Below are 24,840 nucleotides of genomic sequence, written 5' to 3'. Positions count from 1 at the left end.
TCATGTTAATGTGCACAGAGAAGGAAATCCTCATGTTATCAAGAAACGATACAGTCATAGATAAAGTGGCTGAAACCAGTGCACTGCTTTGGCGGCTATGTTGTAGATGCTGTTGGTGCTATTCACAATGTAACTGTACATTGTACTTGAACTGTAAACTAGTTCAATATGCCTCTTTGTGGAAGGGTGGAATACATTTCAAATGCTTTATTTCTTTCTTTCTGCTTTTGTTAATTTATCAACCTATCCTTGTGGAATAGTAGAATCTGTTTTGTTAACTTCTCAGCTTAAGTGAATTATTATTTAACCTTTATATTATTTGTTGAACCATAGCATTAATAACAAATGTTGCTTCATTTATCCAATTTCCACCACCATGGAAAAAGTGGGTCAGTCTTGAGAGTCCCGGGCTGAAAAGTGGACCCACTCCGGCCCTGCTTCAGGTCACAAATGCAGACGAGTATAACATTCTTCATCCAATGGTTCCGTGACAAGATTTCAGCATGCTTCCTGGTGAAATGAATGCAATAACTTGAAAAAAAAAAATAATCACACCAATTATTTTTTCTTGATATAAAGGCTGACATAAGACATATGCAAATATCATCACATTATACTTTCCCATATATGGTTAGCCCAGACTGTCCTGAAAAAAAACCCCCAAGATACAGCATATAGATGGCCATCACAATTACTAAGATAAGAGCTTAAAATTAAAGGTAAAAGTAAAATTACACTGAAAATAGCCTATAGGCTCTAATGGTTCATTGCAGTGAAAAACTGAATCTGAACAGCATAATTTCAAATTGGATTTATTTGTTTGGTACTGAATTCAAATGTATTTGTTATTTATTTTAATTGTTTATTTAGATAGGGACGGTGCATATTGATGGGCATCAGTACAAGTACACAATGTAAATATGCTGGAGTTAGCACCATAGCTAATTTTCATCTATACATTTAATTAATTTGCTCTGAAATTATTGTTACCGCCATAGGTGTTTCAACACTGCATTGATGCTAGAATTTCAATGCACCCCTGGTGTCAGTTGTTGTAGACATTGATCTTGAGGACAGGCTTGTAGCTATCCGACATATTGGCAGTAATGGTCACTGAGGAGCTCCTGTAAGTGAGACTGCCACTAGAGGCTAGACCCCTGACAAATGTCGTCTGACTCCCGTAATACATCTCGTTATACAGCTCATAGTCACAGGGCTTTTTCATGCTGAACACTCCCACTGCGTACCAGTTAGAGTAGGAACCAAAGTCATGCGGATTAGAGAACATCACAGCTATTTTTCCGATGCTCTGATTTTTGGATTTATCATAGATGTCATAGGTGAAGACGCCCACAGCCCCACAGGCTGTGTCGGGAGTCTTGACGAAGCGAGCACTGCCTGTTTCAGATTGGTTGATTCTTGGAGGCAGAGGATCATCACAGAATCCACTGATAGAGTGAGACCTGGACAAAAAAGACACAGCCAAATCACAGACATTTGTGGCTAATGTAAGCACCACTTTTCAGAACCAACGAAGGAATTGGAAGTGGTTGAAGAAAATGGTGAAGCTCTCCACGCACTGTTGAAAATATTTTTTTTATATTTTTGAGAATGTTGAATATATAATTGATTATACTGTTATATATACTGTAACTGATTATACTACTCTGCCTAATATGGAAAAGTTTCACTTCAATGTTACTATCCGTAGGTGGCTGATATACCGACAATACAGCTTATGAAAATGCCTCACATCACCTGCTTACTTACCCGTGACTAGGAATAATGTAATGTTGGTGGACCAGAGGCTACAGTGCTGACCTGAACTGCTAAACTTGCTAGTGTGCTAAACAGTTTATCCAAATCCTGAGCTACAGAGCAATGGGTTTGGGGCTGGTTAGTATAGACCACAGTTGGTAAACTGCCCATCGCTATATAATACAATAGTCAGTTCGGCTGTCACAGACACCACTTCAGTTGATTAGCTTCTACTGCTGTGATAACTAATCCCAGTCATCCATTGCGGTACAACACCGTTACATAAAGTAGGATGATGTCCATAAATGCAGAAAGGCTATGTGGGTCAGAGTATAACAATTTATTTTTCTGGTACAAGTTACTCATCCAATATATTATAGAAGTTCATCAATCAAGACAATCCATTATCAATCAAGTCCTGGACATGTGACAAGCATTTGACAGACCTCTGAAGTTTGCCTGCAAAAAGGAACCAAAGCTACCATCTTTGCCCATATAAGGAGATCCGGGTGTTAATTTAGGTTAACTACCTACTGTAAGACAAGTTGCATTGCATGTTAGCTCTGGGGTGGCAAAAATCCATGTGTGCTGCCTTAACATACCGAAGATCACAGTATCCACTAGAAGGCAGAGGACAAAAGTCGGTAACACTCCATAATAAGGTGCCATAATAAATAGCAAACTAGTAATTACCCTTTGTTAATATTTTTTTTTAATTGTTACTAAAATATCTATTTGGCACAAGTTAATAGTTTTTTCATCATTAATTAAATATTAGTTGTTTGCATAAAATCTGTATGTTAATGTTTTAACAAATCAATTAACTAATATTGTATTAATATTTGTTAATAGTTAAATGTCTTTTTGGCACTAATTAACAGTTATTTCTTACATCATTTCAATGTTAAATGTTTATTTACAAACTATATACTAATATAAAAGTTAATGACATATTATTGTACACTACTTTCAAACACTAGACAGAGGGTCACCAATTACAGGACAGCCAACCACAAAGGTATCCAATATGGATGAAGTGGAAGAAGAGGTGTGCAAACTCACACAACCAACCACTGGCAGTAGGGTGCCTTATACACCCCACAAGATAATAAAGCCATATTCCAAAAATTCTCCAGAAAGCTAATCAGAAAAGCTAGATAAACTCTTTGCCTTTGGAAGTACTATTTGGTTGCTGCTTGATTTTGGTGAAATTCAGGGGAGGGGGTGTAACAGATTGGGTAGGTTGACTGTATAAAGCACTCTCCACTTTGTTTTAATTTTGTAACTGTAAAATGTTGTTTAAGTTGAAAACTTCGATATACCACCTGTATTATATTACTTTACATGTATTGTTAGGATTTGGGTGCAATTCTAGCAACTTAGAGAACGTGTATTAACGTTGTCATTATGACCACGAGTTCATACACACGAGTCTAACGTGACTAGCTGTAAACTCCGCTAGCAACTTTCCATGCATTCAGTGTAGTTTAGCTTAGTGCTCATGGAAATTGCAATTCAGTCTAGCAGAAAATGAATGTACATTTAGTTTAGCATTATGTTTATGCATTACCTCCGTATGGTCTACGTCTGTGAGCAAGTGCGCCGGAAGCACCCCCACTTTTCGGGGGTAAAAAAAAAAAAGCGCAGTTGTTGACCACAACACCAACACGGCATCGCATTGATTAGAGCATGAACTAGATCTACAGCGCTGTAGCTTTAATTACCCCTGCTCTAGTCTGGCCTCTTGGTCATGATGTCATGCTCAGCCAATCGGATATTTCGCCTGCAAAGGTGACTGGTCTAGGAAAAGGGTTATCCTACGAGCAACTCTATGTCTATGCACTAGAGCATGGGTTCCCAAATTGGGGGTCGCGGGACGCCGAGGGGTGGGTCGCGAAATGATTTCCATAAATCAAATAAATTTGGGGAAAATAAAAGAGTTGTCACTTGACTGCACTTTAAAGACAGATTTTAATTCCAAGACACTTGGTGAGTTCTGGATTTCAGTCGAGAGGGAATATCCACAGCTATTCAAGGCCGCGATGGACGTACTGACGGCGTTTGGCTCCTCATACCTGTGCGAAAAGACTTTCTCTGCACTGACATGTTAAAAACAAATACAGATCGCGTCTAAATGTGGAGGATGATCTCCGTGTGGCCGTCTCCACAATTAAACCAAGAATGGACTTCCTGTGTTCCGCGCATAGCGCGCATCCATCTCATTAGATGAGATTAATGCTGAAACATAGTTGCCAAAATGTAAATTTGCGCAGCAATAATGTACATATGTTTACAACAGGGGATATTACCCTGACTGAGATATTCTTCTGTTAAACTGGAAATGGAAATTAAAGTAATGTTTCAAAGTTAGGTTTGCACGACAGCAATAATGTGCACTCATGTTACATGGATATTATTTTTTGACTAAGGTATTCTGCTTTTATCATATAGAAATTTCTATATGTAAAATCATAACAGGCTGCTCTGTTCTTTTGTGTTGTTGTTAAGCCCGTGTTTGGATAAGTCTACTGTGTATGGCCGGTGCGCACATTTTATTTTATTTTTTGAGTCACATCCAGGGATAGTGGGGGTCGCCAGTCTCTGGCATGGTTATTTTGGGGGTCGCGGGTTGAAAAGTTTGGGAACCCCTGCACTGCGCGGGTTAAGGTTTTTTTAACATCCGCACCCACCCGACCCTCAAAAATATGCGCTGATTAACGACCCGAACCCGACCCGACAAAAAAACCAAACAATGTGCCTATAGCCTAGGCTATCTTTTGTAGTTCATATTGACTTATATTGACATATAGGCTTGGCTCGCTATGTTGGATTAATTGAATCTGAATCTAGCTTCATGGACATAGGCTAGGCCTACTAAATAAATAAACAAAAATATCCTTAATTCTTTATTGATGTATTTAAAGGTAAAACACAAGTAATAGGCTACATCATGTAGCCTAACATGAACTCTCTCTCTCTCTTTCTCTCCGCGGGTGGGCGCGAGCGCAAACACACACACATTGACACAGACATGTTCAATCGGTTTAAACCCTTGATATCTGTCTGTTTCCTAAACTTTACATTTTTATAAACTGAACCAGAAATCTGTCTAATGAAAGAAAGTTGAAAATGATCATTAAAGCATGCATCCACGAACTTAACAAAACTGCATCTGTCTAATGAAAGAAAGTTGAAATTATCATTAGGCCTATCACGCACACAAGAATTTCTCAGAATTATGAACAGGCAAGATGGGGTGGGGTTGTATAAAATGAATTTTACATGTGAAATCTATGAACTCATGTTTTGGTACTTGTTGTCTAGCAGATACCAATGAGAATTGAGTGTGGATAATGCAATTTACTGAGACAGAATCATATAGGCCTTTCAGCGTGATTTATTTTTGTGGAAAAAATGTGCTGGACTGGGCGGCGGTCATATTTTGTACCGCTCTGCGTTACATCTAGTTATTATTAGACTATCTTATATCGTAAAATCCCACGTGAAAACGTGCGTGAATAGTTGGCCTCTGGAATTTTCAAAATTGTCTCGGGGAACCCAGCCCGAAACCAGCTTTTTTTTTTGCACCCCCACTTTCAAACTCGTTCCGGCGCCGCTGTCTGTGAGTGTTTAGTGAGTCTCAGAATATTAATAAACTCGTTCTGTGCACCTGAACATTCCATGTCGCACGTCTCCCTTGCTAGTAGGAATGACAGTGATGGTATAGGAATCATGCATGTAATATAGCCCATTCAACTACTTCTTTTTATTTTGCTTGTGCAGATGCTGTTTTATGTATGCCAGTGCCTGAAGGCATGTTTTGTTTTAACTTTTCCTAAAGGAATAAATGTGATAAGCCAGTTTTAGTCTCAGTCCCTTCACCGTCTGACTAATAGTTATATATTACTAATATATTAATAAAGCTTAACCAACTTTATTATAAGGGTCCCCCATACTGATATTTATATATTACTAATATATTAATTAAGCTTAACCAACTTTATTATAAGGGGCCCCACACTGATAGCTATATACTACTAATATATTAATTAAGCTTAACCAACTTTATTATAAGGGTCCCCCATACTGATAGCTATATATTACTAATATATTAACTAAGCTCAACCAACTTTATTATAAGGGGCCCCACGCTTATAGCTATATACTACTAATATATTAATTAAGCTTAACCAACTTTATTGCAAGCGTTTCCTGCACTGACAAGAGTGGCGGCATGTCAAGGTAGCTCCGTCATTAACTTTTCTATTAACATATAGTTTGTAAATAAACATTTAACATTTAAATGATGTAAGAAATAACTGTTAATTAGTGCCAAAAAGACATTTAGTTAACTATTAACACATATTAATACAATATTAGTTAATAGATGCAAACAACAAATATTTAATTGATGATGAAAAAACTATTAACTTGTGCCAAATAGATATGTTAGTAACAATTAACAAATATTAACAAAGGGGTAGGTAATTACTAGTTTGCTATTTATTATGGCACCTTATTATGGAGTGTTACCCAAAAGTCTAGAGTAAACATACATTTCCGATTTCTTCGTCCCCGCCAGAGTTTAACAAGTGTGATAATTCAAAATTCCCATAGGAAAAATCTCAAGATACCGGATCTCTTTAAATGGGCAAAGATGGAAGCAACATGTAAGTTACACTAGAGAACTAGTATTACCTTACTAGAATCAGACCTCTTTAGCTAATGTTTACAACAAAAACCCCAACATAAACAACCATCAGGGGGTATTCCAATGTGGTTTAGTGACAAACCTGGGTTAGTTAACTCAGAGTAGGTGGTAAACCTCCTAATAGAAGAGCCGTATGACCATAGGGCTCTTGTTGTAGGAGGTTTACCACTTACTCTGAGTTAACTTATCCAGGTTTATCACTAAACCACGTACTTGGAATACCCCCAGGAGTCTGGATAGTGAGCTCCTAAGCCTTAACAACCATCAGGAGAATGTAGACTCCCAGAATCTATCTTTATTGAATTCCTGTTCCACTAGTACTCAACTCAAATAGTTATTAGTTTAAATTGATTATGTCAATAACCATTTATAACTTATAATCAGTTTCCTCAAATATTTGTTTTTAGTTTAGCATGCAGCCTGAGGTGTAGTTTAGCATGCAGGCTGAGCTGTAGCCTAGTTTAGCCCAAAGACTGAGCTGTACTTACATCTCATTGCACAGGGTGAAAGTAGAGGTGTTCTCAATCTCAACACTGCACTGGCGATTACCCATGTTTTGAATCTGTGCAAAAAACAGCACAAACATTCAGAATAAGTTTTTGTTCCACAAAGTAGTTTTATCCATTCATTTATTGCAATGCTAGTGGACCAACCCCACAAGGAATTACAGCAAAGAGTTACTTACTTCAGGCCTTTTGGGTGGGGGTTCAGGTCTTCAATCTGTGTCTATGGGATGATGTCAAGAGAGTTTCTGAGCTCTAGCTGATCTGCAGACTGCAACAGCTGTATACAGTCTGAAAGTTTTATATTCTGATGATTGGGTGTGACTCCACCTCATACTTGGACAAGGTACCATGGAATGTTTTATTCCATGGTACCTTGTCCAAGGTATTTGGGTCTTATTACCCAGTGTGTGTGTGTGTGTGTGTGTGTGTGTGTGTGTGTGTGTGTGCGTGCAGTAAGTGTGAGTGCGTAAGTGTGAGTGATTATCTTCACGTAATGAGCCCTTAGACATAAACATAAATAGAGGACCAGTAATGTGTCACTGAAATTCCCTGAATAACTTATTATGTATTGAAAGTGATTGTTTAAATCAATTTCACCTTCATTGCTAAGGGTAGTGATGATCAACTAGAAAAGCATTTCCTGAAGGAAATACTGTGCATGAAAATGCAAAAAATATGATGTAAAATATCATACAGAGTAAAAACAAATAATGCCGATATAGTTGCAATAGTGTTGCTAGGGTACATATGTTGGTTGTTATGCCAAATGAAGTGGTTGCTATGCTGGTTGCTTAGGTAATCCTGTTGGTTGCTATGGTGGTTGCTAGGTTGAAGTTGTGGTGGTTGCTAGGCTGTTGCTAGGGTATTTGACATGGTTGCTAGGCTGTTGCTAGGATATTTGACATGGTTGCTAGGCTGTTGCTAGGGTACTTGAGGTGGTTGCTAGGCTGATGCTAGGTTACTTGTGGTGGTTGCTATGCTGGTTGCTAGGTTAGACTCATTGGTTGCTATGTTGGTTGCAAGGTTGTAACAGTGGAAGTGGTTGCTAGGCTGTTGCTAGGGTATTTGACATGGTTGCTAGGGTAGTTATGGTGGTTGTTATGCTGTTGCTAGATCAAATGCATTCAGTGGCATTCATAATTGCTCTTATTTTTTTGGAAATTCTGATTGTCACATTAGCTGGTGATCAAAAAAGTTAATTTAGAGCTCTGAACACGATGTGTCAGTATTTGTGTCAGATCCTCTGTAGCTAAAACCCACAGAGGAACTTGAGTAACGCCAGCAATAAACTATAACTAAACTAAACTAAACAATATAACTAAAAAATGACCGCTGCTCAGTCCTGCACATTCAGAAAAACACTCTCCACAAAAATAAATCATGCTTGCCAATTTGTCTCCATCTCCTACTCTTGCAACTCATGTGCATGTAAATGAGTGTGTGCATGTGTGAGTTTGCTTTTCTGTAAGAGTGTGTGTCTGTGTGTGTTAGGGGGCTAATGTGTGTGTGTGTGTTTATGTGTGTGCATGCACACATGCGTATGCGTGCCTGTGTGTGTGTGTGTTTATGTGTGCATGTGTATGTGCATTTGTGTGGTGTGTGGGTCATTCTCGCGAAATTAGACTCATAAGGTGTCATGAAGCATTTTGACGATAAAAGTAAATGCTATCAAAATAAGAAGGATATGGTTATAAACATCTTTCCATGTACTATTTTGCACATGATTTCAAGTATTATCATAAATACCAATTTTGTTGTTTTTTCCACATTTAAGGGGAAATTTCTCATTACCGCAACATGTCCATGACTGGATTTGGGGTCTTTGAGATGGAAATATTAATAATTAAAAAATATAAAAAAGAAAAAGCTTTAGTGCATGTTATTCTATAAACATTTACAGTAAAGAAACGTGATATTTGGTGATCATTGGTAAATGTTGTGATAATAATAAGGAATATAAATGTGTCCAAGACCAATTTTCTCATCCTCCGCAACAATTTTCAATCATTATTTAAGTCCTCAAGGAACTTGCATTTTCAAGGAATTTTGTTGGAAGGGACATAATTGACTGTGACACTCAAGATGGCTACCAGGTAAGCAGTTCTTATTTTTTCTCTCCAGGTAAAAGTTAAAATGTTGTTCGTCATAGTACCTACACGCCTTTTTTGTTCTCATTACCGAAACATGAGTTTGTGAAGTTTTAAAAAATTTTGGCGTTTTAATTTTGTAATATTATATACCCGATTATGGTCTAAATGTAAAAAGTGTGGGAAAGTTTAGCTAACCCTCATGGTGCTTCCACAGTTAGCAAGAATGTTTAATAATAATAAATAATAATACGTTTATTTTATATAGCGCCTTTCTCAAACCCAAGGTCGCTTTACATAGTAGGAAGGCAGGGAAACACAATAACAAACAAACAAACAATACAACAGAGACAAAGGCAGGGAAATACAATACAAACAAACAAAACAATACAACAAAGACAAGTTATCTGTATGAACTATGTGTTGGGTGTGGAGGAGAAGTGATCATTAAACAGAAAGGTCTTGAGATGTGCTTTGAAGAAAGGAAGAGAAGGACAGGCACGAAGGGGTTGGGGGAGGGAGTTCCAGAGTTTGGGGGCCAAGGCACTGAAGGACCTGCCACCCAGGGTGGAGAGTCTGGAGCGGGGGATAGCCAAGAGGTTTTGGTCAGAGGTCGCAGATGTAGGGGGGAGCAAGGTTGTGGAGGGCTTTGAAGGTGAGTAGTAGTACTTTGTATTTGATCCGGGACGGAACTGGTAGCCAATGGAGTTGATGGAGAATGGGGGTGATGTGTGCTGATCGTCTGGTATGGGTGAGGAGCCTAGCTGCAGCTAGCTGTTTTGAATATATTGTAGTCTTTGAAGGGTTTTAGTGGGGAGACCAAGGAAAAGTGAGTTGCAGTAATCTAAACGGGACATAATGAAAGAGTGAACCAAAGTCTGTGCATCACTAGCAGAGAGGAAGGGTCGGAGGCGTGCAATGTTACGGAGGTGAAAAAAAGCAATCTTAGTGAGTGATTTGATATGAGGATCAAAGCTAAGGGTGGAGTCAAGTAACCTGACCCTAGCCAGATGAATGTTGTTCCGCTTAGCTCCGCCTAGCTTCACTCACATCCATCTGGGACCTCTTCCATTGAGAGTGATTTCTCCAACCAACTTTATGGTTTAGCCAATCAGGACGCAGGGCGGGAGTTTCATAGATGTGACATAGCGTAGAAGCGACTGTGAGTCTGTTATTAGCATCACGGGTTGGCTTCGATGTGAGTGGTTGAAGTAGCACGTCAATAGATGACGGACAAGTGGCTTATTCAATCATATGCAAGCATTTTTTGATTAGGCCCCGCCTTCTGAAGCAACACTTCAATGGATCGGTTCCAGATGGATGAGTGGAGCTAGGCGGAGCGAAATTCATCTGGCTATTGCCAGGTTAGGAGTCAAGCTGAATGCCAAGGTTTTTAACAACAGGGGTGGAGTGGACAGATGAGCCATCAATGTTGAGAGTGAGATGGGGAGATTTGGTGAGGATGCTTTTAGGGCCAATCAGCAGAATTTCGGTTTAGTCTGTGTTGAGCTTGAGAAAATTGTTTTGCATCCATAATTTTAAGTCAGAGAGGCATTCAGTGAGGGAGCGTGGTGGGGGGTCAGAGGGAGAGGGAGTGGTAAGATAGAGTTGGATGTCATCTGCATAGCAGTGGAAGTTGAGACCGTGGCTGCGAATAATCTGGCCAAGAGGGAGGATGTACAGTATATGAGAAAGAGGAGGGGCCCAAGTACAGAACCCTGGGGGACACCACGAGTGACAGGGGACTTGGGGGACTGATGTGGACCAAGTGTTAGAAACTGCTTTCTGTTGGTGAGGTATGACTGAAACCAATTGAGGGCTGTGCCAGAAACACCAATAGCAGACAGACGGGAGATTAGAACATTGTGGTTGATGGTATCGAAAGCAGCACTAAGGTCAAGGAGAATGAGAATGTTAAGTGAACCAGAGTCAGCAGACAGGAGGAGGTCGTTAACTATGCGTAGAAGGGCAGTCTCTGTACTGTGACATGAGCGGAAGCCAGATTGAAAGGGCTCATACAGGTGGTTAAGAAAGGTGTGTAGTTGTGAGGCCACCACTCTTTCCAGTACCTTGGCCAGGAAGGGGAGGTTGGAGATATGACGGTAGTTTATTAGTGATGTGGGGTCGGAGTCAGGTTTTTTGAGAATGGGTGTAACTGCAGCAGGTCACTCATCCACTGCAACAATTGAGGGCCTGTTGCGGTGGAGAGACTCAATGTTTCGGTAATGAGAATGAGACTAATGGTAATGAGACTTATGAAGACTCATGAAACTCATTTCAATATAAGTTGATATTTGCCTTAAACACTTCTTGAACAGATTGTGTAAACGAAATAGCTATTACAACCCCCCCAGCAGGGGTCACTAATTTTTCATTTTCATGTAGTGATTCCACAAAAAACTGTGTGAATGCAGTACAGGCCACCTACTATAAATGTAATATAATTTAATATTAAATCATTTTACTGTGAGAGTGTTTCCCATACATTGACTTATTTGTGGCGGCCCACCACAATATCAACATTGACCACCACACAATGAATTTCCGGGTTCTACTAAATTGTGCTTAAATCTGATTAAAATCATAACAGCGCTGCACTAATTTGCTAAAAACTATTGCATTCGAGTTAATTCTGCAAACCTACCACAGCAAATAGAATTCAATTCTGTGGGAAACACTGTATGAAACAACGTGTTTCTATGTCTTTTTACGAAATGTTACATTCAAGATGGCTATTGTGTATTTTGTTACAGGCAAGCATCAGTTGAAAAGAAAAGGGCATCAGCGAAAGACAGGCTAGTATAAGTGTATATATACTCTTTTGATCCCGTGAGGGAAATTTGATCTCTGCATTTATCCCAATCCGTGAATTAGTGAAACACACACAGTGAGGTGAAGCACACACTAATCCCGGCGCAGTGAGCTGCCTGCATCAACAGCGGCGCTCGGGGAGCAGTGAGGGGTTAGGTGCCTTGCTCAAGGGCACTTCAGCCATGCCTACTGGTCGGAGTTCAAACCGGCAACCCTCCGGTTACAGGTCCGAAGTGCTAACCAGTAGGCCACGGCTCACACACACACACACACACACACTAGGGCTGCATGATATATCTAAAATCTATCGTTATTGCGATATCAATGCTTGCGATAGACATACCGCCAAGATTACTTAATTTTCGATACATTTTCTACATTTTTGAATGTCAACATATTTTACCAAACCGATGCTGTCATGCTGCCCGAGAAGCCCGTTGATCCCCTACCAGTTTAGGTGCGCGGTGTTTTAGGTGTTGGTGGGAGCTAAGTCGTGATGGCTGAAGATAGTGAGTCGAGCAAGGTAGGTTACACTTGGGTGAAGAGGGATTGGTGACTAAAAGGAAAAGCACGTCTGTTATATGGAAATATTTTGGTTTTATGAAGGATGACGTGTTACAAACACAGCGCCAAATGCGTCCTTCTCCACCGTGTTAAAATAAACAATCTTTCGTTATCGTTATAGGATCAGAAGATATGTCTTTCACTGTCTGTAAGGCTTGTATTTCATGATTTGCATTTAGCAAAAGCCCCAGACAGCAGCAGAGAGGTAATCAGGATTCGTTATTTGTAAAAGTTGTTTAGCCTACTTCGTTGGACTGTGCGATCGCAGCCCCTTACTTTTACTTTCCGCTGCCCTCGTAGCCTAGCGTGGGATGCGCAGCGTATGAGGTTACAGACTGGGATACTTAAGATTTTAGATGAGTGACCGCCGCGATACAGCTTATGCTAAGTAGCTTTTTTGCTAGGCCCAGCGAAGGCTGGCAATGTGGAATATTCCGCTGGTTGGTGCACAAGTGTTCAGATTGGCTGTCTATCCGTCTTTTGGGAGGATTTTCCACACAACTTCGATAGCCTAGTCAGTAGGTCTCTTACCTGTCCACTTTCATCAGGCCATATATAGCCTAGGCTACATAATATTTTATATTTTTTATGTAGAAAATTATACATTTATTTCTGTAATTATACACGGGATTCTCGTTTACCAACAAAACTAGATACACGCGCTGCCATGGGGCAGAAGACTCTTGGTGGCCGTCCACAATGTTATAAACTTAACCTAAATAGTCGGCTGCTGTAAGCTACAATCGGAATTTTTTGTATACCCCTGTTGTCTCAATGATTTACCATTTAATTTCAGGCTATATTTCAGAGTTTGCTGTTCATTTGCTTTATTAATATAACATTGTATTTTGTCATTTTTGGTGAAGACATGCATTCCTTTAGGGATATTGAACATATTGAACATTCTCTAACCATCGTGATTTCGAATTGGTGCAGTTTTCAGCATAACAACTCATTTTATTCTATTCAAGGAGAGCACTGCTCTATGCTGTTCTATGGTGCTTTCTGCCTCTTAGTTGCGCACACATGTTTTCATGATGTTGCATAGAAATCCATGTATACATTTACCCCCACCCCCCCCGAACCCTACAGTCTATGCTAGCAGCAAGTAGAATGGAGATTTTATTATTTTTTTAAATTAAATATCGTTAATAAGTTATATCGTTATCGCAGGACTCAATAATGTTATCGCATATCGCATGTTTTCCTAATATCGTGCCGCCCTAACACACACACACACACACACAGGCTGACATAATTATTATGTATTGTATATACACTCTCTTTCACACAGTCAAATACTCTCTCACTCTCTTTCACACACAGACATGTGTATGCGCATTGCGCATGTTTACAATCACACACTATTGTATTTATGTCAGGGCTTACTGCATTTCACCTTTCATTCATTTTTCCTTTTCCAGGTATCGGAAGCGTAAAGACGGTAAAATTAAGACTACTCAGGACCTCACCAGTAGATAGCATGAGAGAAAAAAAATACAATGGAAGAAAAATTCAACAAAATATTGCAGAAAAAAAAAAGCAAGAGCAAGCACTTTTTGATCTCACCCCAGCATCTTCATTAAGTGAGGCAGAAAATTCCTTTGCAAATGAAGAAACCAACAGACAGGAACTGGAAACAAATAATGAAAATCTGAACAGAACACCAGCAGAAGAAAGTTTAGACCTGACAGGGCCAATGGAGGCATACGGCCAGTCATGGAGGCATACGGCCAGTCAGAGAGCGGGCATCAAAGATTATGGCCAAATTAAGAGCAAAGTTAAGGTATGTTGAGGAGAAACTTGGGGCAAAGACAACACAACTGCTGTCACTAAACAGAAAAATTAGAAGGCTGGAGGCTAGACCAAAAAGTGTAATTCTACCAGCAAAGATTTCACAAAGGGCCAGGATCAGAGAGGCTAAAAAGAGACTGCCCATCAATAGCAAGCGGAAACAACTTGGCAAGGTTGTGAGCATGTTCCTACATCGGGATGATGTCTCGACTGTCATAAATGGCAAGGCTGGAGAGATTCGTCGCAAGGGACAAATTTATAGAAAAAGAGCACTCACAGACACCTTGGCAAAACTCCATCGACGATTCCTTGCTGAACATCCTGAGCAAACAGTGTCCAAAGCTCAGTTCTTTAGATTGAGGCCATTTTGGATTATTAGGCCGAAAGTTAAAGACAGAGAGACGTGTGCATGTAAAATGCACGAGAACATTGCCTTTAAAATAAAAAGAATGGAACAACTGGGAATCATTGAAACATCAAGCCCAGAGGATCTTGTGCAGTCCAGTGTGTGTGACACTGGCAACATGTCCTGCATGTATGGCAGATGTCAAAAATGCATCGAAAAGACCTTTCCTACATTCTTAGATCCTCTACTCAGGGGAACACTGTCATCTGGCAAGAGTGGATCACAAGGTCTATCACTGTAACAAAGACCCTCAAGGATGGATCTACAGAGGAAAGGCAGACAAAGAAAACCTTCCTTGAAAAGCATACCTCATCCATTGAGCGGTTGCTGGCCCTAACAAGAGAACACCTTCCAGGTTTTGCCATTCACATGTTTAATGTCAAGCACCAATATTTGACATTGAAAGCAATGAAAGATACCCTGACAGATGATGCTGTTGCTGTGCATGTGGATTACAGCGAAAATTACAGCTGCAAATATGCCAAAGACACCCATTTTGGAACTGGGAATGATCAGGTAACCCTCCACACTATCTCAGTAGGGGCAGAGTGGAAGCCTTTGCATCCCTCTCAGACTGCTTACAGCACGATGCAGTGGCAACCTGGGCTCATCTTGACCCAGTGCTAAGATACATACGAGGAAAGTATCCTGAAGTCCACAACCTACTGTACATTTCATTTCAGATGGCCCAACTTCCCAGTATAGAAACAAAACATCTTTCTATCTAGCCTCCACTCTGCCCTTTATGCATGGACTTCAATGGTGACCTGGAACTTTACTGAGGCATCACATGGCAAAGGTGCACCAGATGGAGTAGGTGGGGCCTTGAAGAATGTTGCGGACAGAATCGTTTCGTATGGGACCAGTATTCCTGATGCAGAGTCTCTGTATGAGCAGCTGAAGAATAAATCATCAGTGACTCTGTACCAAGTGTCAGAGGAGAAAATAAAGACCAGCTGTGAATTAGTTCCCCCCAACCTGAAAACTGTTCCTGGAACCATGAAAATACATCAAATAACTTTCACAAAAGCTGGAGTCATCAACACACGGGAGGTGTCCTGCTTTTGTGGAAGAAATGCCTATGGCTATGGGCATATATATATAATTTAAATTACCTCTTGTCCTGATTCTTCTTCCTGTGGTTCTTGGTGGGGACTGAGAAACCGATCATTTCATTGGTAGTTTTCCAGAATTACTATTTCAATTGTTTCATATAAAAAATCACTACTTAATTATGTGTTTTGTGTAGTTTGGGGAGGACTGGTTCAGACACGAGCCCATTGCATAATATTAGGATCCGTTAATGTTCCCATCAATTGTTGATGGGACATTTAATGTAACACCATATAAAAATAACGGAGTGTCTATTTACACCCCTGGTACGAATAGCCTTGGCTACACAGCGGAGCTCCCCTGACATAACAACAAAAAGACGTTGCTCACATACACAAAAAACATCGCGGACATTCGTTTTTTCGTCAGCAGAAAGTGAAGAATTCTGAAAGGTTTCGGTACTAATATCTAATAATAAGTTTTAGATTGAAAATTTATGTTTTATTTTCATTATCTTGGTTCAGTGAACACATGCAACCGTCAGTTTGTTAATTAACAGAAATTTTGTGAATATGACATTCAAGCCTATGAACTATAAGTTTACCTGCAAACGCAATCTACTTGTGGATAAAGATGGTGCAGTGGTCACAGACATGGGTTAGCATGTGGGTAGACCGTGGTTCAATTCTCGTGTAATGCATTTTGGCAGAGTGAGTGTGCATGTGTGTACCAACGTCTCTGGAGAGAAGCCCTGCAATTTGAACAAGAAATCAGTTCTCAAACGGAAGTTTTGATTGCAACAATTAGCTAGTTCATGCACCAGGGTGTAAAAAAGCATACAGTACTATATATACAAGTGTACAAATAGCATCCACTTCTAACTATACATTGATGCAAACAGCATACCTTTTTCAGAGTGTCTATTACACAGCTGAGGTATTCACACCCTGTTACGTAACAACAAAAAAACATGTTGCTTGTTATTACATTGTGATCAATATGCCAGAATAAATGCACAGGGGTGCAAATAGCATACACTTATATTTGTACCAGGCGGGGTATTAATAGAACACATTGCTGTGTGCACCGGGATACGGATAGCATACATTGATATTTGTACCAGACGGGGTACTAATAGGACACATTGCTGTGTGCACCGGGGTACGAATAGAATTCACTTCTAATTGCACCAGGGTACGAATAGCATACACTGCTAATAGTACCAGGGGTACAAATAGCCTTACCCTATAAATAATGATAGGATACATGCAAGTCTATAAAACTGGTAAAATAGCTTTTGTTCTTTCCAGTTGGCTTTGGGTGTTGGCATTTTTGTAAAAGAACCAACACAAAATCTGATAGATGGATTACCTATGGCGATGCCCATGTGTAGGTTACAGTATGTCAGTAAATGTTTTCATGCAGTCAGAAATGCGCTTAGAATAGGGGAGAGTCTGGAGGAAGGAATTTAATTTAATATAGGCCTAATTTACAGAGAGATCATACAAGACTGAAAGCAAACATTCCACATATCAGTGTTGCATTAATCCCATGCATATTGTTTTGCCATTGTTTTCAACTTACATCTCTATATAATCATCTCTATTCACATTATTCACACAGTGGCCATTGTAGACCAAAACTAGGCTATGTGGTACACAAACCATTTCATTATTGAGCTCTATGCATCTGCCAGTAATTGCCGAGAACACGTTAGTCATTGTACCCCATAGCCTCCTTTTGGTGTACACATGGTCGCTGTGTGAATGAGGCAAATAAAAAGGCTGAAGATGTCTGCATGCTGCTGTTATTGCCTAATCTGTGTTTGATGGACAGGGCTTAGCATTAGCTAAGCGATAGGTCTTTTTTTTCCAAAGACTTATGATGTTATCTCTGTATCCAAATTAATTATCCAAATAGCTTCAGGCAGTCTAGTCCAACTGAAATGTAAAATGAAACTTGGCCCAATAATTTAAAAACAGCCCAAACAGGATCTCAACAATCTCAAGAAATCTCAAGACATGAAACTGCTCCAACTGGTTTCAGAGATGTGGGGAAACATATTGTCTAAGAACACATGTTAATGTAGTGAGTGTGTGGAGTGTGAGCACACTGAAAAACTACTACAATTAATTGTTTATTAGGAATCAATGGTTCACGGTATTGCAGTGATGAGCAAGTTCACAGAGCAAAGGGCACAGACAATGGCAACCAGTCCTACTGCCTCTATGCCAATAATTAACAGAAAAATATGTCAATGAACCACAATGTACCACAACGATCAACAGATGGTAAATCTTTGAGGGTGTTTGTTTTCATGTCCTTGTAGCATCTACATTCCACTGTGGGGAGAAGTTCACCTTATCTAGACAGCTTGTCTAAACAGCTTCTATTTCCTTATTAGCTGCATACTTGAGGTTGAAGATATTTAGGCATATCAAGTTTCTCACATACTGGAACTTAAGATACTTCATTGAAAGTGTTGGATAAAAGTCAGCTAAATGACTAAATGTAAATTCTTGAATTATTCTTAAAGGGACACCAGGCAACGTTTTCGGGTTAATTACTCATCTTCGTAAATCGGTATATGGTTAAATGACTCGTTACAGGGCGAATGAACACAAATTCTGATCACACTACATTAACTTACATCCAGTACTATTTGGTATCGCAGGGGCCAAATTGTATACATTTGTTATTTTTAATCATTTAAATATATAAATAATATTTAAATAATGTTGATGTTTATGAGTGTGTGAACAATGACAAAGATGTATGGTCAAATAAGTAACCGTATTCGTTGTTAGTTCCTGCTTTCAATCCCTTTTTCACCTAACAAAACCCATTTGTTGGCCATTTATTAAAATTGGCTGGGGCCAAATCCGAGGCAACTATGATTCTAAATCTGATCAGAACCCCTTTGTGACTTTGCATACCACATTTGATCAGTGTTGGGAGTAACAAGTTACAAAAGTAATGTAATTACTGTAATATATTGCTTTTTGCTGTAACGCGGTAATGTAAGGCATTACAAAAAACAATTGGGTAATATTTTACTCAGTACAAACTTCAGTAATGCGCATTACAATGCATTTTAACCTGAAATTAAGTGGTGTTATGTTTTGATACATATTCGCAAACTAGCAGAACGTATCTCCTGTTACTGGTTGAAGATGACTGTGGCTGGCTGCAACTGACTCGATGGACAAAAGCCTATACGCTCATTATTTTCAATTTGTCAGAGACAACTAGGATGTGAAGAACAGTTAAGTGCACTTTGTGTTTGAAACCGAACGATCTCTATACATCGTGAAATAGCACAATTCATTTAATGACACATCTAGAGCGGTGCCACGCTAATCTTTTTGATTCTTGATAAAGCATAAATGCTCTTCATGTCAGCTTCGTGCTGTGAACTTGAATTAAAGAGAAAGAAGGGATAGAAATGTAAAAAAGATGGGGACTTGGACTAAGGTTGCAGAAACAGTGACTTCAGACTTGACTTGTGACTCCACTCAAAAGACTTCAGACTTGACTCGGACTCAAGCTTCGAGACTCCTGAACAAGCTGTATTTCATGCAATTATTGCTTTTTAATCTAAATTTATTCATGTATTTCTATTTTATTTTACTGCTACATATACTTTGTGAAACATATAACGAGCAGCATGGCCCCTTTGCCATAATGTGCAGCACAATGGAGAAGTTTGCCTCGAACGTCGACTACTAGGCTGCAGCCTTCCATGCCGCGGTCCATCCCTCCAATGAGCGTCGTCAAACAGTAAACGTCATTGACAGCGCCACAGTTTGTCTGAAAGAGCGACAAGATACTTGAGGTTGGACGCTGTAAAAGCCGGCGTCTTTGGAGCTAACAGTGCTAAAATCAAGGATTTGACAATAAAAGAGTTACACATGTACACCGATGTTTGGTATTAATGTATCTTACAACCTATTAGCCTACTAGATCAATGGAAATGCGCTGTATCAATGTTACGTTATATCCTCAGAAACAGACGATAAAAAAAACGTAATTTCATGGATGTTTATGTGTCTGATTGGTGGGCAGTTGTTTATTCGATGCTAATTGGATGTGATAATGATGTCGTATCTTTCTTGTCACTCAATCTGTGAAATTGTCACTCTGAGGTAAATTGCAGGAACGGAACACCCAGATCAATGCAGTGATTAATTTGACCATCATTCAAAAGGTAATTGACTTGTCAATGTAGCCTGAACAAGTGCAGACGTTACCTGTATGTTACTTACCTATGTGTTGATATTGTGTGGCCCATGGGTTCATCTTTGATCAATATTAAGGCTAAATAAATAACTGTGGAACTGGGATTGGCGAAGAAACTTGATTGTTTGTCTATTCCTAATGGAAATTCTTCTTTGAAATGCAGCACAAGCTAGTGGACAATGGCTAGACTAGGTTATGAAGTAATGGTCTACATTATGTAATGCTGTGTAAGTGTTTATGTGCACAGCAAGACACTTATTAGCTATTCTTCAAATTTCTTAAAGATATTACACTAAGCACTTTCACTCACAGAAAAAAGATCAGATGGTCCAAAATGAACAAACTTTATTGGAGATACAGTAAGCAGTGTTGGGCAAGTTACTTCAAAAGCGTAATGCATTATTTATTACTTGTTACTGTCATCTCAAAGTAATTTGTTACATTACAATATTACTGTCCTTGAATTGTAAGGCATTACACTACATTTACATTACTTTCACCAAAATAACAGGAAATATGGATTTGGTGTTCTCAATAGATCTTCATGTGTTCAATGCAGCTCATTACACGGCAGGCGGTGATGTGGTATGGCATAATGACTGAGCTAGGCTTAAAAGAACACTATAATGGTTGCAGTTATGGCTCATGGGACAATGTAGGCCCCAAATGCCAAAGGTCACTCACAACTTAATATAGTAAAATATAGCCATAGTGAAATTGTATGTTGACTTTAAATGGTTCTCATCATTGCTGGTTGCCTTTCCTTCCTTATAAAGACACCTCTGCCTTTTTGATATGTTAGTTATATATGTTTGATATGTTTAGATGACTGTAGAAAGGGAATTTGAGTTATCTCTGCCATTCATGCAACAGATCTACTGTAACATGGTTAGGCTATACTTCTCATTTCAAGCAGTGAGAATAACTAAAATGTTGCTTTTACAGACAAAGATCGTAGCCATTATTCTCAAACTATTTGCATTAAGTCTACACCACTGTAAGTGGAAGGAAAGGCAACCAGCAATGAAGCGGCATGGAAGGCTGCAGCCTAGTAGTCGACGTTCGAGGCAAACTTCTCCATTGTGCTAATGTGCAATGTAACACATGCGCTATGTGCGCACACTCACAGACATAAATACATTGACCATGGCAACAAGAAGTCCTCCCGGAGTTGTGCCTTTTATCATTACTTTCGGTTACAAAAACTTCGTGCACAGAGGAAATAAGCGAACAGCTACGTGCAAGGTGTGTGTTGCACCAGGATAAATTATGCCTATTCAAGCTAACCATCGCAAAGTGTTGTGCTAATGCTGGGAACAGGCAGGGATGGGCAAAAATACATCAGAATGTATTTCAAAATAAAATACCTAATACCGTCATTTTTAATTTATCAAAATAAACTACAAAATACAGTAACCATATGTAGCAAAATAAAATACTGTATTTTTGTATTTTAGAAAATACTCAAAATACTTTTTTCAAGGAAGTATGGAAGCACTGCAAAAAAAGCTTTTTTATCCCAAACATTTAGCCTATTAAAACAGTAAAAAACAATACAATTTGGCCCGTCATCAGTGTGATCAGAAGAATAATTCAAGAATTTACATTTACATTTAGTCATCTAGATGATGCTTAACGACTGACAGAGCTTTCAATTAACCACATTATAATCAATAGGCCAAAATCATAATTGTGTATCTGTGCCGAATTTCGTAATTCATGTCCAGTGCAGAACTGAATAAGAAAATCATAAGGCTATGTATCTTGAAGTTCCAGTATGTGAGAAACTTGATATACCTTAATATCTCCAACCTCAAGTATGCAGCTAATAAGGAAATATAATTGTTATTTAATTAGCTGTGGAATGCAGAAAAGGATGCTACAAGGAAGGGAATTCCCACTGTGGAATGCAGAAAAGGATGCTACAAGGAAGGGAATTCAAACACACTCAACACCTTACCATCTATTGATGTCATTGTGGTTCATTGAGATATCTGACACTTTTTCTGTTAAAGATTGGCATGGAGACAATAGGACATGGTTGCCTTTGTCGGTGTCCTTATGTGAACTTGCACAAGTAAACTTGCTCATCTTTACTTGCGTATGACTTCACACCAGTGCTTCAGACCAGAGCTGATGCTTCAACAATAGCCGTCACTGAAAAGCTGTGAGTGTCTTTGAACACAGCTGTTCTCACATTAGCTGATTGCGATAAAAATAAACCATTGTTGCCTAATTACCAATTATTCATTACACCTGTGTGTAGTATCTGCTTTTTTAGTGTTTCACATATAGTATTTTGCAGTATTTTTAAAATACATACACACCAATAAAGTATTTTGATACAAAATACAGAGCCATTTCCTTCAACCCAATAAAATACAAATGACAAAATACTATTTTGTATTTGAAATACATATTACATGTTTCAGAAATACTACCCATCCCTGGGAACAGGCAGATTACATCTTTATAGTTGGCCATATGATGACATACTTAGGTTAATACTTTATTTCACCAGTTAGGGCACCAAAATGGCCAGCAGCGGCACTGTGTAGCCTATCTTGACACGTCTTTAAGTTTTGGGTTACAATATACAGGTAGTGGGCTCTCTGTTGATTTTAATGAGTAGGCCTAAGCCTAAAGTTACAGCATTTCTATCACAATTGACCAGACTTCGACCTTTTGTCTGCTTTTAACAACATTCTGGCTATGATTGTTCCTTGTATTGCATCATGAGCCATCACTGCGCCTATTGCATTCTACTGTTGTTTGCCTAGCTCAGTCATTATGTTATACCACATCACCCTCCATTAGAAGTGCAATGAGCTGCATTGAGCATAATAAAACTGCATTTCCAAATCCATATTTCTAGATATTTTGGTAAAAGTAACTTAAAAGTAATACAATAGTAGTGTAATGCCTTACAATTCAGTAAGGCATTAATATTATAAAGCAACAAATTACTTTGAAATGACAGTAATAAGTAATACATAATACATAATACATTACGATTTTGAAGTAACTTGCCCAACACTGCATTTGATGATTTTATCATAAAGTGATCCATTTTTGTGCTTAACTGCCCCACTACCTGGTTTAGTAGTAGGCAACAACCTTGGCTGAGCTTTGTGTGAAATAGGGACAATGAAATAGGTGAAATAGGTCACTTACACCTGTAGGCTACATTGTATTTGGGAAAAGCAAAAGGTATCAGCATAATGTTATTTATTTATTTATTTTTTATGTATTTATAAACAAAAACATCTCTGTCAGTTCCATGCCGTTTTCAACAGCTATCAAAAACAAAGGTCATTTTTGGATGGATGGATTTTTTGTGAATGTTTCTTCTTCTACATAAGATTTGTGTCATCTTTAGTTCATGTAATACTTTATTGTCAATGCACAAATTAAGTAACAGTAGTCTGAAATGTTATTGTTAATGCACAAATTAAGTAACAGTAGCCTAGTCTGAAACGAAATGCTGTTTTACATCTAACCAGTGGTGCAAATAACTGACATGTCCAAATGGGCCTTGATGAAATGCGTCGCTAGACTGTTCATACACATTTTAACGGGCCAAAGTTGAAGAGCTTTTGTCCGTTATTGTTCGTGCAAATATAGGCTGATTCATGTTCCCTTGCATTGTTTAACTGAGGTCCATGGCTAGTCTGGCTTTCATCAGACCAAGCTCAATCTTTTAAGAAATCAAAAAATAAATAGCGGGCAGATCAGGCTGGGTTCACCCAGCCTAGTCCATAGGCACCCGATATTGTTTAATTTTCCGATTGAGATATACACGCTCTGGCTATTCTAAATGCAAAAATGCATCAGGGAGTTATGACAAAACGGTAACTAACAAACTAGATCCTAATAGAAAGCTGTTAGCTTCCCTAAGCTACAGGTAGGATTATAAGGTAGGCCTATTTACAACATAAATTGTCAATAGGCTATGCTGGCGACACAAATAAAATCTCCTTTGGAAACCAATGGCTTACGCCTTACAGTATCAAGCGGACTTAAACGGTCATATCGTGGCGAAAAGTTGTAATAATAACATTCACGCAGCTCCATGAGTCAAGGAAAGCGCGAATGAAGTAGCCACTTCTAAATGGGACCCACTACACAGTAGCTTAAGGTGTTTTGCTAAAGCAGCCATAATGAAATGAAGGTGTCATTGTTTGGATACTTCACACACACGTGCTTTTTAATTTCACAGACTACAACTACCAAGCTGTAATCAAAGCACATCGATTCCCCTCTCACACCCTGCACGCACTTAAAACAAAATAAACAGGCGTCTCAGTCTCACGCATGTATAGGCAAAACTGTATCAGACCGGTGTAACGTTGGTAAATCTTCCATTGCACAGAATGATTTTGTAGCACGTGCAATAAATGACAGTCGAAAGATACAAACAGTGCTGCTATACATTTGCTTGGTATAACCGCATTTATAGTTTTCTACAAATGCAATCAATCAAATGCCTCCATCACTCAACCAACGCTAATGGTAACATTACCTAGGTCCTTATTGATATTACAAGATTAACGTACCTGCAGTAAAAACCAAGCATGTCCGATAAACATCCTCAGATTTATTTCGGCTTCAAGAAGAAATGGGAATTACACTTCATGTGAACATCGTCCTATCCTTATTAGATGTTCGCTGCGGTAAATTACAGTCCTTGTAGGGCGGGGTGGGGGGTGGTGGTGGTCCCCGGGGACGAAATGAAAATTTTCCGTAAAAGTCTAGTGGGGCTACATACCCACCAAATTTCATGTACCCCGGTGGTTCGGTGTCCCGGGTATCAATGACCAAAAATTCAGGGAGTAGATGACAGGAAAAATTCTTGAATTGTGTGCATGTGTGCGTGTACAAATTTATGTTTATGTGTGTGGGTGTGTGTGT

The 24,840-nt window shown here is 39.1% G+C and overlaps 1 protein-coding gene and 1 long non-coding RNA gene across 2 annotated transcripts; both read right to left on the bottom strand.

The window, feature by feature from the left end:
* Window positions 1-884: 884 nt before the first annotated feature.
* Window positions 885-7,257, bottom strand: LOC121681291 (DELTA-sagatoxin-Srs1a-like). Its single transcript, XM_042060984.1, has 3 exons — window positions 7,155-7,257; window positions 6,958-7,031; window positions 885-1,463 (listed from the first exon to the last, which is right to left on the bottom strand). Exons 2-3 carry the CDS (start codon window positions 7,020-7,022, stop codon window positions 1,046-1,048), a joined length of 483 nt encoding a protein of 160 aa, XP_041916918.1. The 5' UTR covers window positions 7,023-7,031; window positions 7,155-7,257; the 3' UTR covers window positions 885-1,045.
* A 4,275-nt stretch (window positions 7,258-11,532) lies between these two features.
* On the bottom strand, window positions 11,533-24,330 carry LOC121681455. The gene is made up of 3 exons (XR_006022149.1): window positions 24,318-24,330; window positions 15,239-15,243; window positions 11,533-11,739 (listed from the first exon to the last, which is right to left on the bottom strand). It is a non-coding gene; the product is annotated as an uncharacterized LOC121681455 (long non-coding RNA).
* Between the last annotated feature and the right edge of the window lie 510 nt (window positions 24,331-24,840).

This window comes from Alosa sapidissima, chromosome 1, assembly GCF_018492685.1.
Source record: "Alosa sapidissima isolate fAloSap1 chromosome 1, fAloSap1.pri, whole genome shotgun sequence".
In the NCBI taxonomy this organism is placed as follows: Eukaryota; Metazoa; Chordata; class Actinopteri; order Clupeiformes; family Clupeidae; genus Alosa; species Alosa sapidissima.
This window is presented reverse-complemented; position numbering and strand designations above follow the sequence as displayed.

What these genes read in the sequence shown, in the direction of transcription:
- LOC121681291 (XM_042060984.1), bottom strand. Translation starts at nt 7,022, where the DNA reads ATGGGTAATCGCCAGTGCAGTGTTGAGATTGAGAACACCTCTACTTTC. An exon ending in TTCACCCTGTGCAATGAGAT is followed by an intron (nt 1,464 to 6,957) that starts GTAAGTACAGCT and finishes TTTTTTGTCCAG; the next exon opens with GTCTCACTCTATCAGTGGAT.